Source organism: Scyliorhinus canicula, chromosome 17 (assembly GCF_902713615.1).
Source record: "Scyliorhinus canicula chromosome 17, sScyCan1.1, whole genome shotgun sequence".
NCBI classification, from domain to species: domain Eukaryota; kingdom Metazoa; phylum Chordata; class Chondrichthyes; order Carcharhiniformes; family Scyliorhinidae; genus Scyliorhinus; species Scyliorhinus canicula.
The window spans coordinates 92,918,712-92,934,912 of record NC_052162.1 but is presented as its reverse complement, the minus strand read 5'-3'; the positions used below and the strand labels follow the sequence as shown (position 1 = coordinate 92,934,912).

The 16,201-nt window shown below is 48.9% G+C and overlaps 1 protein-coding gene across 1 annotated transcript in view; it reads left to right on the top strand.

Annotated features, from left to right (window-relative positions):
* The first annotated feature begins 2,769 nt into the window (after window positions 1-2,769).
* Window positions 2,770-16,201, top strand: part of LOC119951483 (sodium- and chloride-dependent neutral and basic amino acid transporter B(0+)-like) — a 68,471-nt gene continuing 55,039 nt past the window's right edge. Inside the window, exons 1-4 of the mRNA XM_038774694.1 lie at window positions 2,770-2,959; window positions 4,586-4,733; window positions 7,993-8,124; window positions 13,407-13,574. Coding sequence (XP_038630622.1) covers window positions 2,900-2,959; window positions 4,586-4,733; window positions 7,993-8,124; window positions 13,407-13,574 — 508 coding nt within the window. The 5' untranslated portion in view covers window positions 2,770-2,899. The remainder of the gene's footprint in view (window positions 2,960-4,585; window positions 4,734-7,992; window positions 8,125-13,406; window positions 13,575-16,201) is intronic.

Here is a 16,201-nt window from a genome sequence, read left to right as displayed (position 1 = left end):
GCAACGCCGCGATTCCGTGAGGGCAAACTCAAGGCCCTCCTGGAATCCGTGGAGGAGAGGAGGCTGGTGCTGTACCCCGGCCGGGATGGAGGTCAGCAGGTGCCATCGTTCGCCATGCCTGGGCAGAGGTGGCAGATGTCTTCAGCGCCATCGGGGCGGTAGATAGGACTGCAGACCAGTGCAGGAAAAAACTGCATGAACTCCTCAGGGCGGCCAGGGTGAGTACCCAACACTGTGCCCCTGGCACCAAGCCACACATGTGACCCGCAACCCCCCCTCCCACCCTCCCCAGGGGACGGTCGCACCTCCACCCTGACCCACATGGCTGCACTCACCCATGCCAGGCATACTGGCCGTGTGTCCTGGCCACTGATGCAATCAGAGACCCAACCCTGGGCTGCATGCGTCGGACCGTCCAACACTGTTGCTGTTTCTGATTGCCCCCCCCCCCCCTCCCCCACAGGAGAAGTCTTCATATAACCGCCGGGAGTGGGAGAAGGCCAGAAGGAGGGGGGGGGGGATTTAGAAGAACTGCGCTCCGTGCTCGAGCAGAGGGCACGAGATATTGTCGGTGGACCGGAGGAGAGGGAGGTCGCCGTGCGGAGGTCGGCATCGCGCCATGAAGTGGACCCCCTGCCTGGTTGTGGGTCCTCACGACAAATGTGTGCCCACCCCAACCTCCCACACCCCTTCCCACCCCCACCCCAACAGCTCTCACCACCTCACCCCCCTGTCCCGCTGTCTAACCATACATGCTGTCTTGTATATTACAGGACCAGCCGGCGATGGCCACGCCTATCCGGGGCACCCCGCCCCCAGCGAGTGCCCTGAAATCCATGCACTGACGGGGAGAGCAGCCGGAACACCAGCCATCTCGGCCCGAGACGACGCAGGAGACCACCACCCAAGGGACAAATACACAGAGGACAAACACACAGGGGACCACTACCCAGGGAACACGCATACCCGAGACAAACACACAGGAGACTACGATCCAGAGGACAAACACACCGGAGACCACTACCCAGGGGACAAACAGACAGGGGACAAACACACAGGAGACTACTACCCAGGGGACAAAGAGACAGGGGACAAACAGACAGGGGACAAACACACAGGAGACAAACACATAAAAGACCCCAGACTTCAGGTCGGATGAGGACATTGACTTTCCGTCACAGCTGTCTCCAACATCCTCCACCATCTCAGAGACTATCACCTTGGTTTGGCAAATTAGTGAGAATGCTTCTGGGACACCCACTGGTGCGCACTGCACAGTGGTTCTGGTACAACAGGTGGAGGTAGGAGCAGCCGAGGTGCCGGACGTCGGAGGACAGCCTGGCCCCAGCAACCAGCTGCCAAACTGATGGATCCTGGGCTCATGGAATATCCAATCCCACCCATAGTGCAGGTGGCTTCAGAGACCCAGGGACTAGAGGCGGAGATGACGGCTGGTTTCCAGCACCTGCACGGGCAGGTTGAGGAGTCCATCCGCCTGCAGGAGAAGGGGATGGTGCCTGTCATGCCTGCCACCAAGGCCAAAACCACACGAGTGGCATCCGCGGTGGAGGCACTGGGGGCGACGGTGTCGGACATGGATCAGATTATGCAAGGCCTGGGGCATTCTGTGCAGACGGGGAACATGGCCCAGGACTGGGGCTGCCCACTCACAGGCAACCATGTGCCACAGCCATCTGGAGATTGCAGCAGCACTTCTCAGTATGGCCGAGTCACAGCAGACCATTGCTGACAGCATCCGCGGCATTGCCTAGGTGATGGTCGGTGTCGCACAGACACAGAGGGCGGTGGCCCTGGTGGGGTGCCGTCAAACCTTTCATCTCAAACTTCACTATCTTTTATTGTGTTGAGTTGTGGATGGCCGTAGTTCACCAGGTCGGCGGAAGAATCTTCTCCTTTAATTCTTCAGCCTATTTCACCTCCTCTTCTCGGTTGGTATCTTTAAATGTTCTGCACCCCTGGTACCATGTTGTGTTATGTGCTATAACCATTGTAATGATGTACACAGAACATCTTGTTATTTAACTAGAAAGATGATTTATTATCAAACACGTGGAAATATCATTAACAAACTACTATACAGGAAATGGATACTAAATTAATTCAATTAATTCTCCTGGAGCTACTCTAAGTGCGACTATCCACTCATACACCTTACTGCCAACTAGCGGGTATCTCAAAAATCACATGAAAGATGTCTGACGCCACCACCTGGTTGAAAGTCGCATTGCTAACTATATACAGAACTATGCACAGGCATATCACCACACCTTCCAGAATGGAAGGTCCACCTGCAGATGTTCTGTCCCCTGCCCCCATCCATTGCTGTGATGGCCTGGGACCCAGAGTTACCCTTGGGCTCCATCCTGAACACCAGAGGCAGGTCCTGGCATTGTTCAGGTGGGACCCAACATTTGCTCACCAACTTTCCAATCCCGGCCACAGTCTGAATATCTGCGGTAGCCTCTCGATTTCTGCAATGGGAACAGACTGTTCCATATTTCAGCAACAGATATAGAGCTTGGGATTGGCTGAGCCTCTATTCAGTGCACTTGCTGTCCCTTTTAAAATACAGCTTGAAGAAACATGTGGAAGCAGAATAATTGTACTTTGGTACTGACACCTGTGGAACTATTTCAAATGGTTGGTAACAGATAACTTTAGTCTGTGAATTGAATAGTTAATAACAGAAATGGTCTGAGATAAATGTGAACCGAGCTACAATAATTTTAAGCAGACTAACTTCTGACTATGAAAGAGTCATTGCATTATGTGGAATTTATTAATCCTTAACCAGGATTCTGGAGCTGTATAAAGTTCACAGTTGTCCCCAGTTCCAAATCCTGAGCAAGTGGAAGAATCATTCACCATTGACCACAAAATGGATCAGAGAGAATTTACTTTATCGGAGTTCTCACAGACCGACCCTCCAGAGGCCACGGTGAGTAATTTTATGAAAACGTAACAAAAAAACTCATGTAAAACTCTGAGAGGTGCTGATGATCTGGGGATTTTGGTTGTTGTGAATTGCAGAGTCTCTCTGTGGGGTTTAGGGTGTAAACTACCAACTGATTTCTGTCAAATGGAGAGTAGCACCTTGAACAAATGTTACATTTTTTTGACTGAGAGCGGGATTTAGCGACCAACCTGCTGCATGTTTGTCGATTATGGAGGTGGCCCGCCAATGGGATTTACTGGTCCTGCCGTTATCAACGGGATTTTCCAGCATGGGACCGAATTATCTCACTGGCTTGAACAGCCGGCAGATCGCACCGTAAGTGGCAACGCAGCGCCGGTTTTACCGCCATAATTTTTGATACTTGGTCAAAATTAAATCCTGGATGCAGGTCCCATAATGGCACAAGCCCGCCCCATCAGCAACATCATGCTTCAAGATTGGGCACCCTAGTCTAAACAAAATAAAAATTAGAAAGAGGCTTCCCCCACGGACACAGGAAACAACCCCCGCCAGGCACATGCCCTTCGCAACAGGAGGGAATCCACCCCACACGGACAAGGGGAGCACTCCTCCCTCCAACACACATGGCAAGCCCCCACGCAGACACAGGGAACCCACCTACAGACATTCCAATGGGAGCCCTGGCACTGCTATTGCAAGGGTTCAGCGCTAAGGCACTGTCATGGAACTGCCTGGGCTTGACCCACTCCCCTTTGGAGCTGCACTCAGCGGTACGGGGACTGCTCGCCGGGTACCTGTTTTACAAAACCTGGGCCGGGATTCTCACCTACCCGGCGGGGCGGGGGGTCCCGGTGTGTCAAAGTGGCGTGAACCACTCCGGCGTTGGGCCGCCCAAAAGGGGCGCACCTTTAGGGGCCAAGCCCTCACATTGAGGGGCTAGGCCGGTGCCAGAGTGGTTCCCACTCCGCCGGCTGGAGTGAACGGCCTTTGGCGCCACGCCACCCGGGGCCGAAAGGACTTCGACCAGCGTAAGTCCGCGCATGCGTGGAGCGTCAGCGGCTGCTGATGTCATACCGATGTATGCGCAGGGGAGGGGGTCTCTCCATGGTGGGGGTGGAGAAAAAGAGTGCCCCACGGCATAGGCTCGCCCGCCGATCGGTGGGCCCCGATCGTCTGCCAGGCCATCGTGTGGGCACCCCCCGGGGTCAGATCGCCCCGCGCCTCCCCCCAGGACCCTGAAGCCTGCCCGTGCCGCCAATCCCACCGGTCAGGTAGGTGGTTTAAACCACGCCGATGGGAGAGGCCTGTCAGCCACGGGACTTCGGCCCATTGAGGGTGGGAGAATCGCCGCGGGGGACCCGCCGACCAGCGTGGCGCGATTCCCGCCCCCGCCGAATCACGGGGGGGCGAAGAATTCGGGACATGGCGGGGGCGGGATTGACGCTGGCCCCGGGCGATTCGCCGACCCCCCGAACTGATTTGGGACTCCCCTTTGGTTTTCCGACTTGCTGCCATTCCCGTCCGCCGAAAATGGGGGCAGTAAATCTGCCTCCCATTAGTATTTCTGTTGTGGGTAAAAACTGTACTTTGAGATCTAGTCTGAGAAATTCTGATTTCTGAGTAGATAATTTCCTCTCCCCCGCTCAGGCTCTCTCCAATGAAGATATGGGTGACGAGAACTTCGAGCGAGGTAACTGGTCGTCGAAGTCTGAGTACTTGCTCTCAGTGATCGGCTCTGCTGTAGGTCTGGGCAATGTCTGGCGATTCCCTTACCTGGCTTACAAAAATGGAGGAGGTAATGTAGAAAAACATAGGCCAGAATTCTCCGGTCATTACATTTCAGTTTTCCCACTGGCTGCGCACCTGCGCCAGCGGATTTCGCAGCGGCACAGGATGGTTACAATGGGAAATCCCATTGACAATCGGTGGGAAGATCGAATCCCACTGCTCGCGAATGGTGGCTGGTGGACCGGAGAATCCAGCCCATAACGGCGGAGGAAAGGCAGGAACAAAATAATGCATTTATAATGAATGCTAAATTCTATGTACTGTGTAGGGTAAATAATACAAAGTTGAGTGTTTCTGAAATACGGAGCAATGAATTCAATATCGTAACCTTAAATTGTTGCCTATCAAATATTTTGCTTTAGAGTGTGGACATGTGACAAGGTGGCATTTCATACCCATCTCTGAAGGCAGTGAGACAGAATAACCTGTGAGAAGGGAGACAAATTAAGATCACACCACTTGCTGGTGGCGATGACCTTTTCAGCTGAGGATGTTAATAAAGCTCCATGACCAGCTATTTTGATTTTTGACTGGTAATTATTTATTTTGGAATATTCTTGAAAGCATCTTCGATGCAGCTTTATTAGGCAGGGTGTAATGGGCTGGTAATGATGAGAATTTGGACTTGTGTATTTATCCTGTTGTTAAGGTTCAGTTTAATTCTGCTCCCAGTAAAGGGGCAGGTGCAGGAGGCATTGGTCTGGACATCCACCAGTAATTTCACTGGGGTGAAACTAATGACAATGGGTCCCAGCCTGAAATCATCGATTGACTTAAGAACAGTGAAGAAATTCAGGACTGGGTATTTTAGACGTGTTAATTATATGGATCCGTACCCGAATGGGGACAGGGCCCCACGGCACTCGAAATTAGCTGGGTATTTCCCAGTGATCAGCACGCCGAGAAACACTCGCTACCTAATGCCCATCCAGGTAGATCAGGGACTCAGCGGGGACTCCCCAACAGGGCCACAATTATCCCTGTTTCCTGCACTGAGTAACTCTGCTCGGCAGAATTCCTCAGTATATTTTTAAATGGCATCCCAATTTCTCAACATGACCCCGATCCCCAAATCAAGACCCAACTCACTATCAGGGTGTCCCCAGGACCGCATCCCCCGCACATAGCACACCCTGGCCCAATCACCGCCGTGTAGAAAATGCCATCTCTGCACCTTGGCCGTGCCTGCATGGCACCATGGCAGTGCCCCTTCCAGCAGGTAGTGCCACCTGGGCACCTTGGCAGTGCCAGGCTGACTCCCAAGTGGACTAGGGGCTTTTCACAGTAACTTCATTGAAGCCTACTCGTGACAATAAGCGATTTTCATTTTTCGAATTGTCAAGCTGGCACTGCCAGCATGCCAGGGGTCTCCTGGCATTTGGTCACACTGCGCCATGCTATGTTGGTTTTAACACGCAACACGACCCGTAGATCCTGCTCCTATTTCCAGGAGCAATATTAATGCAAGGGGAGCGATCCAATTGCCATGCAGCGCCAGCTCGCCGCGATGCACCGTGGCGGAGAGCCCCCTCCTGGGATCTACCTGGCTTTCATTGCCTTGCAAAATCAAATGTGACCTCATGAGATATTTTGATGTAAATACCGCCCATTGCAGTTTATCTCATTCTTATGTGCAGATTCCTGAAGGACTTGAGGCTTCGGGATTCATCCATTTCAGATGGCACAGCACTCGTGAGGGCCTCCCAAGGGATCGGAGACTCCCAGGTGCATGTCCTTTGGGAAGGTTGGTACCCTGTCACTGCTGGTACCACCTGGGCAGCCTAGCTGTGCCACCTGGGTGCCAGCCTGGAACTTCCAAGGTGCCCAGGTGGTATTTTCAGCTGGCATGAACAGTGCCAGCGTGCGACATTGGCACTGCCAAAGTGCCAAGCTGGAAGTTTCTGCACGCGCGCGATTGGGATGGGTGTGCCCTGTGTGGATGTTGTTGGGAGAGGGGGCGGAGCATCCTGATTTCTTGCTGCACTTGGGAGTTTCGGTTAGCGGAGCCAGGAAACAGGCAGCTGAACCCGCTCACAATGGGACTTTGTTTGTATTAGTTGAATCAAGTCCACAATGTTTCTTCTGGGATCACAATATATATTTTCATCTGAAGCACTGATGCCATAATAAATTTTGTGTAAGCTACTTGACTGTCAGTCTTAATGTCATAGAGTTTTAAAGCACAGAAGAGGCCTTTCGGTCCATAGTGTCTGTGCCGGCCATCAAGCACCTATAAACTCTAATCCTATTTTACAGTACTTTGCCCATAGCCTTCTGGGTTGCATTTCAAATGCTCATCTAAATGCTTCTTAAGCATTGTGATTGTTCCCATCTCTACCATCCTTTAAGGCAGTGAGTTCTAGATTCCCACCACCCTCTGAATGAAAAGGTTTTTCCTCAGATCCTCCCTAAATCTCCTGCCCCTTACCTTAAATCTATGCTTCCTGGTTATTGACCCCTCTACTAAAATGATTTTTTTCTTCCTATCTACCCTATCCATGTCACTCACTGTCGTCTAGACCACCAATGCCTTCCCTGCTCGAAGAAAAACAACCTTAGTTTATCCAGGCTCTTTTCACAGTTGAAACGCTCCAGTCCAGGCAACACCCTGGTGAATCTCTTCTGCACCCTTTCCAGTGCAATCACATCCTTCCTATAGTGTAGCGACCAGAACTACACATAATACTACTGCTATGGCCTAACAAATGTTTTATACTGCTCCAACATGACCTTCTTGCTCTTATATTCTATGCCCCGGCTCAATAAAGGTACGTATGTCATATCTCTTCTTAACCACTTTATCTATCTGTCCTGCTGCCTTCAGGGACAAGGTGTAATAATAATAATAATCTTTATTATCCCAATAGGCTTATATTAGCGCTGAATGAAGTTACTGTAAAAAGCCCTTAGTCACCACATTGCGGCACCTGTTCGGGTACACAGAGGGAGAATTCAGAATATCCAATTTACCGAACAGCACATCTTCCCTCTTGTCCTCTGTACGTTCCAGTGTTCATTGTGTAGTCCTCAGCTTTGTTAATCCTCTTAAAATGCATAAACTAACACTTTTCAGGATTAAATAGAGCCTGTATTCAGATACTGAATAAATTTGCAAAATGTAGTCACACTGTTCTGTCAATGATAATATTTAGTTCCCGCGTTGATATGAAATGGAGCATTAGTTGTTGAACATCCATTTCAAACTGCCTGAATAAGCCTGGTCACTCTAACAACCAGATAACGTTTCCCTTTCCTATATTCTGCAGGTGCATTTCTTATTCCCTACACACTCATGCTGGCGCTCATTGGGATGCCAATGTTTTTTCTGGAATCTTCCTTTGGGCAGTTTGCCAGCCTCGGACCTGTTGCAGTTTGGAAAGCTGTGCCAATGTTCCAAGGTGAATGTTTATTGAATGACACAAATTCAGCAAAAGTTAAACCTCTATGAATCATTTAATTTTGCTTCGGGTGATAGAGAAGAGCTATCTAAGAGTCGACTGAATTAGTGTTGCTTACTTTACGCTAACACACTGTCATTCATTTTTTTTCTATACTGATGTTGGTTTCATCTTAATTTTTCAGAATGAGATATCGATCAATTAAAATTGCGTTATTTTTGTTTCGTTGCAACAACTGGGGATTGATGACATATTTAAAAGGGATTGAAGGATATGAATAAATACATTGTCATTCTGTGGAGGAGGGAATATAGTCTCTTTGAGTGAACTGATTGCATAGAATTACAGTGGACGTGCAATACAGAAACTATTAATTTGGTCAAACCGGTCCATTGATGCTCCACTTGAGCCTCCTCCATTCTTTCCCCATCTAACACTGTCATTCTACTCATATCCTTATCAAGCCTCTCATCGAGTGCACCTTATCCTGGGGCTGGTTAGCTCACTGAGTTAAATCACTGGCTTTTAAAGCAGACCAAGCAGGCCAGCAGCACGGTTCGATTCCCGTACCAGCATCCCCGGACAGGCGCCGGAATGTGGCGACTAGGGGCTTTTCACAGTAACTTCATTGAAGCCTACTTGTGACAATAAGTGATTTTCATTTTTTCATTTTTCATCCATTTGACTTAATCAACACCTCTGACAGAAAGTTCCCACTTCTCTGACTAAAGAAGTTTTTTCTGAAATTCCAACTGGATTTCTCAGTGATTGTCTTCAGTTGGAGGCTTCTAGTTATGCCACAAGTGGAAACATTGTATATGTTACTATGTGAGACCTGCATGTAAGAGGGAGGGTGGTAGCTGCCAGCTGGTCAGGAAAGTATTTGTTTTAGCAGCGGTGTTTCCTTTGTTATTCAACATGGCCAAAGAATTAGCATCCCATTTTGGGTTTCCCAAAATCCCAGAGTCTGGGTGTGATGACAACCACGACTGATGCTTTAGTATTTAAAGGGAAAAGTGGCAGAGGTCAGAATAGTTATAGGGGACCCTGCTTCCAAAAGCTACTGGAGGCAAAAGCATACAGGACGAGGTGAGAGGGCTGGCCTTTCGTCTATGACTTTTCCCTGGAGGTAATGCGATGTTAGAACCAGAATGGAGATGGACTGGAGGAGGAGGAGGAGGTGAGCTACACTGATGAAACTGGTGTGGCAGGCTGCTGTGGAGGCTGGAAGCAGCAGGAATGCGGTGCCCAGGACTTTACAGTGTTGGAAAAAGTGAGTGCTATCCCATTTTCAGATGATATCCATCAATCTCTGCCTTCGCCAGCGTTCTGCTGTTCAGCACTTCTCTAACCGATGCAGCCCGTGGTTCCATACATTCTTTTCTCTCTGGTTTTCTACTCAAATCGTATTCTGAGCAGCCCACACTCATCCTCACCTTCATCCTGCTGCTATCTCGCACCCCTCCATCATGGTCACCTACTGCAAACTTATCTCATTCCATCCTTCCCACACATTCCATTTAGCACATTTCCAACTGTCCACTTTCTCTCAATGCAGGATAAGAAAACACTGGAAGGCAGAGAGAGTCAGAGAATTGTGGGTCGACCTGCAGTCATAGCCACCTTGAGCTCAGATGAGAACATGCCTTGTATATCGCCAGGGTGGCACAGATATTAGGGATCACAGATCAATTGGACTCATCAATTGGACCAGTTAGTGATTTATGCCATCACTCTGGCAAGGCCGAGCCTGATAGAGACGGCAACCGGCTCCACCGAAGTCGAGTTGCCTTCTTTGAAGGGCGCCCCGATCAGAGCTAAAAATAACCTCCCCCCCGACCCCGTCGTAGAGGCTCTCTCTCCTTCCAATCATCATTGCCGGCAAAGTGGCAACCTGGCAAAGGCAACCTGGCAGTGCCAACCTGTGCCAAGCAACAGTATCAGGGCACTGCCCAAGCATGTCCCTTTCCCCGAGGGGTTACAATTACCTTAGTGCCACCAGAGGGATCTCCTCGACTATTTCCCGTTATGCCAAACCAGTTGTAAACCTTGCTGACATGACAAATGAATAGTTAGTAAGAAGTCTCACAACACCAGGTAAAGTCCAACATGTTTGTTTCAAACACTAGCTTTCGGAGCACTGCTCCTTCCTCAGGTGAATGAAGAGGTATGTTCCAGAAACATATATATAGACAAATTCAAAGATGCCAGACAATGCTTAGAATGCGAGCATTTGCAGGTAATTAAATCTTTACAGATCCAAAGATGGGGTAACCCCAGGTTAAAGAGGTGTGAATTGTCTCTAGCCAGGACAGTTGGTAGGATTTTGCGAGCCCAGGCCAGATGGTGGGGGATGAATGTAATGCGACATGAATCCCAGGTCCCGGTTGAGGCCGCACTCATGTGTGCGGAACTTGGCTATAAGTTTCTGCTCGGCGATTCTGCATTGTCACACGTCCTGAAGGCCGCCTTGGAGAACGCTTACCTGGTGATCAGAGGCTGAATGCCCTTGACTGCTGAAGTGTTCCCCGACTGGAAGGGAACACTCCTGCCTGGTGATTGTTGTGCGATGTCCGTTCATTCGTTGTCGCAGCGTCTGCATGGTCTCGCCAATGTACCACGCTTCGGGACATCCTTTCCTGCAGCGAATGATGTGGACAACGTTGGCCGAGTCGCACGAGTATGTACCACGTACCTGGTGGGTGGTGTTCTCACGTGTAATGGTGGTATCCATGGCGATGATCTGGCACGTTTTGCAGAGATTGCCACGGCAGGGTTGTGTGGTGTCATGGTCGCTGTTAGTAGGCTGGATAGTTTGCTGCAAACAATGGTTTGTTTGAAGTTGCGCGGTTGTTTGAAGGCAAGTAGTGGGGGTGTGGGGATGACCTTGGCAAGATGTTCATCTTCATCGATGACATGTTGAAGGCTGCGAAGAAGATGTCGCAGTTTCTCAGCTCCGGGAAAGTACTGGACGACAAAGGGTACTCTGTCGGTTTTGTCCCATGTTTGTCTTCTGAGGAGGTCGGTGCGGTTTTTTGCTGTGGCGCGTTGGAACTGTCGATTGATGAGTCGAGTGCCATATCCCGTTCATGTGAGGGCATCCTTCAGCGTCTGTAGATGTCTGTTATGCTCCTCCTTGTCTGAGCAGAGCTTGTGCGTTCGGAGGGTTTGTCCATAGGGAATGGCTTCTTTAATGTGTTTAGGGTGGAAGCTGGAGAAGTGGAGCATCGTGAGGTTACCCATGGGCTTGCAGTAAAGCGAAGTGCTGAGGTGACCATCCTTGATGGAGACGAGTGTGTCCAAGAATGCAACTGATTTTGGAGAGTAGTCCATGGTGAGTTTGATGGTGGGATGGAACGTATTGATGTCATCGTGTAGTTGTTTAAGTGATTCTAGGGCCGCTGCCCTGGACTCGACATGTATGCTCAAGCCTCCAGGAGTCACGTCAATGCCAGATTCATCAGTCGCATTCACAAGACAGCCCCGAACATCACCCAAGCACAACGCAATGCCATTTGCGCTCTCAAGACCAACCGCAACATCGTTATCAAACCAGCAGACAAAGGAGGGGCCACCGTCATACTGAACAGAATGGACTACTGCAAAGAAGTATACCGACAACTCAACAACCAGGAACACTACAGACAGTTACCCGCAGAAGTGGAGCATCGTGAGGTTATCTGAAAGACGTGCCAGATCATCAACATGGATGCCACCATTACACGTGAGAACACCACCCACCAGGTAGGCGGTACATACTCGTGCAACTCGGCCAACGTTGTCTACCTAATACGCTGCAGGAAAGGATGTCCCGAAGTGTGGTACATTGGCAAGAACAGGCAGACACTGCGACAACGAATGAACGGACATTGCACGACAATCACCAGGCAGGAATGTTCCCTTCCAGTTGGGGCACACTTCAGCAGTCAAGGGAATTCACCCACTAATCTCCGGATAAGCGTTCTCCAAGGCGGCCTTCAGGACATGCGACAACGCAAAATCACCGAGCAGAAACTTATAGCCAAGTTCCGCACACATGAGTGCGGCCTCAACCGGGACCTGGGATTCATGTCGCATTACATTCATCCCCCACCATCTGGTCTGGGCTTGCGAAATCTTACCAACTGTCCTGGCTAGAGACAATTCACACCTCTTTAACCTGGGGTTACCCCATCTTTGGATCTGTAAAGATTTAATTACTTGCAAATGCTCGCATTCTGAGCATTGTCTGGCATCTTTGAATTTGTCTATATGTTTCTGGAACATACCTCTTCATACCTGTTCACAATTTACATAGATGATTTGGAGTTGGGGACCAAGGACAATGTGTCCAAGTTTGCAGATGACATTAAGATGAGTGGTAAAGCGAAAAGTGCAAAGGATACTGGAAGTCTGCAGAGGGATTTGGATAGGTTAAGTGAATGGGCTAGGGTCTGGCAGATGGAATACAATGTTGACAATTGTGAGGTTATCCATTTTGGTAGGAATAACAGCAAACGGGATTATTATTTAAACGATGAAATATTAAAGCATGCCACTGTGCAGAGAGACCTGGGTGTGCTAGTGCATGATTCACAGAAAGTTGGTTTACAGGTGCAACAGGTGATTAAGAAGGCAAATGGAACTTTGTCCTTCATTACTAGAGGGATGGAGTTTAAGACTAGGGAGGTTATGTTGCAATTGTATAAGGTGTTAGTGAGGCCACACCTGGAGTATTGTGTTCAGTTTTGGTCTCCTTACTTGAGAAAGGACGTACTGGCACTGGAGGGTGTGCAGAGGAGATTTACTAGGTTAATCCCAGAGCTGAAGGGGTTGGATTATGAGGAGAGGTTGAGTAGACTGGGGCTGTAGTCGTTGGAATTTAGAAGGATGAGGGGGGATCTTATAGAAACATTTAAAATTATGAAGGGAATAGATAGGATAGGTGCGGGCAGGTTGTTTCCACTGGCGCGTGAAAGCAGAACTAGGGGACATAGCCTCAAAATAAGGGGCAGTAGATTTAGGACTGAGTTTAGGAGGAACTTCTTCACCCAAAGGGTTGTGAATCTATGGAATTCCTTGCCCAGTGAAGCAGTTGAGGCTCCTTCATTAAATGTTTTAATATTTATTAATATTTTTAAGGAATTATGGACACACAAATATGTAATGGCGGAGATTACCATGGTAACCAACTCTAATGGAACAAGATTCATTTTTCTGACTACCTGAATTCATGTGAAATAGTTTACTTCAAATTAATAGTTTCTGCTCTTTCATTGATCCATTTTTCCCCCCATTTTAAGGTGTGGGTATAACTATGGTCCTTTTTGGTGCAATTGATGATATTTCCTACACCTGCATCCTCGCCTACAGCCTGTACTACTTGTTTGCCTCCTTTCAAAACCCCCTGCCGTGGGCAGACTGCTTCAGCTGGTGGGGCGCAGATGAAACATGCAGCAGGACTCCCAAAGGTACTGTCTGAATGTCTATCGGGTAAAGTACAGTCTGAATGAGATAGAAAAATGGATAGCATTTGAAGAGGCAGAAAAATTAGGAGAATGGGATACAGCGATTTCAAAAAGCAAAAGATGGAAGATGGTCCATGGGAAGGTGAGAGATGGGCAGAAAATGGAAGCAAAACTGATAAGGTTTTCCAGTTCCAGGTGACAGCATTAAGCAATACCGATATGACATTATCAGACATTTCCCTTCCCTTCTTTAGATTTTAGTCTCCATTTTTGCTGGTAAACAGAATATTAATATTCATTACGAGCCCAACGGCTCCCACAGCTACCTTGGCTACTTGCCCTTCTCAGTTTTTCCATCTCCATTACATCTACTCCAGTGATGCTACCTCTCACACCAGTGCTTACAACAAGCCTTTCCTTTCCTTTAGCCAAGGATTTGCTCTCCATTGTTTGGCAGGACCTTCAACGATGTCCAACCCATTTCCTGCATTTGAACCCTTACCCCTTGTGGTGAATGTAACTTAGTAAGTCACACTGTATTTACCAATACCATTGTAAGCGCAGTAGCGTTATCCGACCACTAGGGGGAGTAGCTCTGGGAATGTTCAGGAGTTTGTACAGGGCTCCACCCTTGGCTCCGCCCTTGATTCCTCCCTCCGTACTGCTGTATACATACCCTTGTCCAGAGCCAGCCTGCAGTTCATCGAGAGTTCAACGGGTAACAGGCTGGCTCTGTAGTAAGTAGATTAAAACCACTGTTCATATCTTAAAGCACGTGTCTAGTGAATTGATGGCTCCATCACCCCTTCCCTTCTCTTAAGAAGAAATCCCCTTGTCCTCACTTCACACCCCACCAACCTCCGTATTCAAAGAATTATCCACCACCATTTTTGTCTACTATGGCATGAAGCCACCACCAAACACATCTTCCCCTGTCACCTTTCCAATTGGACTGTTCCCTCCATGGCAACCTGACCCTTTCCTCCATCACTCCTAACACTTCATCCCCTTCCCACAACACACTTCCATGCAATCATAGGAGATGCGTAGGGTGGCATGGTAGCACAGGGCAGCACGGTAGTACATGGTAGCACATGTGGCTAGCACTGTGGCATCACAGCTCCAGGGTCCCAGGTTCGATTCCATGCTGGGTCACTGTCTGTGCGGAGTCTGCACGTTCTCCCCGTGTCTGCGTGGGTTTCCTCCGGGTGCTCCGGTTTCCTCCCACAGTCCAAAGATGTGCAGGTTAGGTGGATTGGCCATGCCAAATTTCCCTCAGTGTCGAAAAAGGTTAGGAGGGGTTTTTGGGTTATGGGGATAGGGTGGTAGTGAGAACTTAAATGGGTCAGTGCAGACTCAATGGGCCGAATGGCCTCCTTCTGCACTCTATGTTCTATGTAACATCTGTCACTTTACCTACTCCATCCTCACTGTGCAAGGCCCCAAATACCCCTTCCAGGTAAGCAGTTATTTACTTGTCCTTCTTTCAATTTAGTCCACTGTACTCACTGCTCATAATGCTATCTCTCCAAAGGAAAACATCCTCGTTCAGTTTGCAAACTTAACCCCAATTTTCCAGTCATTTGCTGGTTCAATCAATCATATTTGTGTTCTCGGCCTGCTATAATGTTGAGGCAAAGCCCAATACAAGCGAGAATACCAGCCCCTCATCTTCTGATTAAGCACTTTATAATCTCTGATCACAACAATGAGTTTAACAATTTCAGTCCATGAAATGCGTCCTCTATTTTGATTTTGTTTCCTCCCAAGTGCAAGCGTCTATCTTCTTCTTGTTACGGCATCTTGGGCCCTGGAGTCACAACACTAGTGAATTAACCAATAATTCTTATAAACATACCCAAAGTATTTGGTTCTTCGCTGCGCAATAATCACAGTCATCCAGTTTGTAAATGTAAAAATTATTACAGTTTAGTCATACCAAGAACTATTATATGAAGCAAACATAACAGGTTAACGACAAGCTAATATCTACTACCCACTTTAACTACCCCACCATCTACTCACAAGCACAAGAGAGACAAACACAGAGGGGTGAAAAAATTATGAGGATCAAAGTAATAAGGGGCTGGATTCTCCGTTTCAGGGACTATGTCATAAAAACTGTGGCCTTTCACCCCAGAAAAACTGCCGTCAAAAGGCCACATATTCACCGCCCCGCAGGAGGCTAGCAGGGACCCGTTATGAAGCTCGCAGCTTTATCTGCAGATATGGGCCCCTGCACATCCTCGTCAGAGGCCGCGCATACGCATGGCAGTGGCCTCCAGCAGCTGCGCTGTGCTCCATGGTGGACTCAGACTACGTAAACAGGACCTCATAAATAGTTCCCCAATTGGCCGTGCGACCGACCCAGACCACCCGCCCAAAAGTAGCCCGGTCCCATAAGAGGTGGGTGATAAGCAGCGCGGCGTACTTCCCGGGTACGCCACTTTTCGGGGGCTGAAGAATCGAGGAAGCACCGCCGCTCCTGATTCAATGCGCAAAACTGGATTCTCCGCCCCAACCCTGGATGTGATTTCGGCGTCGGGGTCCAGAGAATCCAGCCCAAGAGTCTTTGCTTCAGATGGGGGTTCTTTTAGCACACTTTCTTTTTTTTAATATAAATTTGGAGT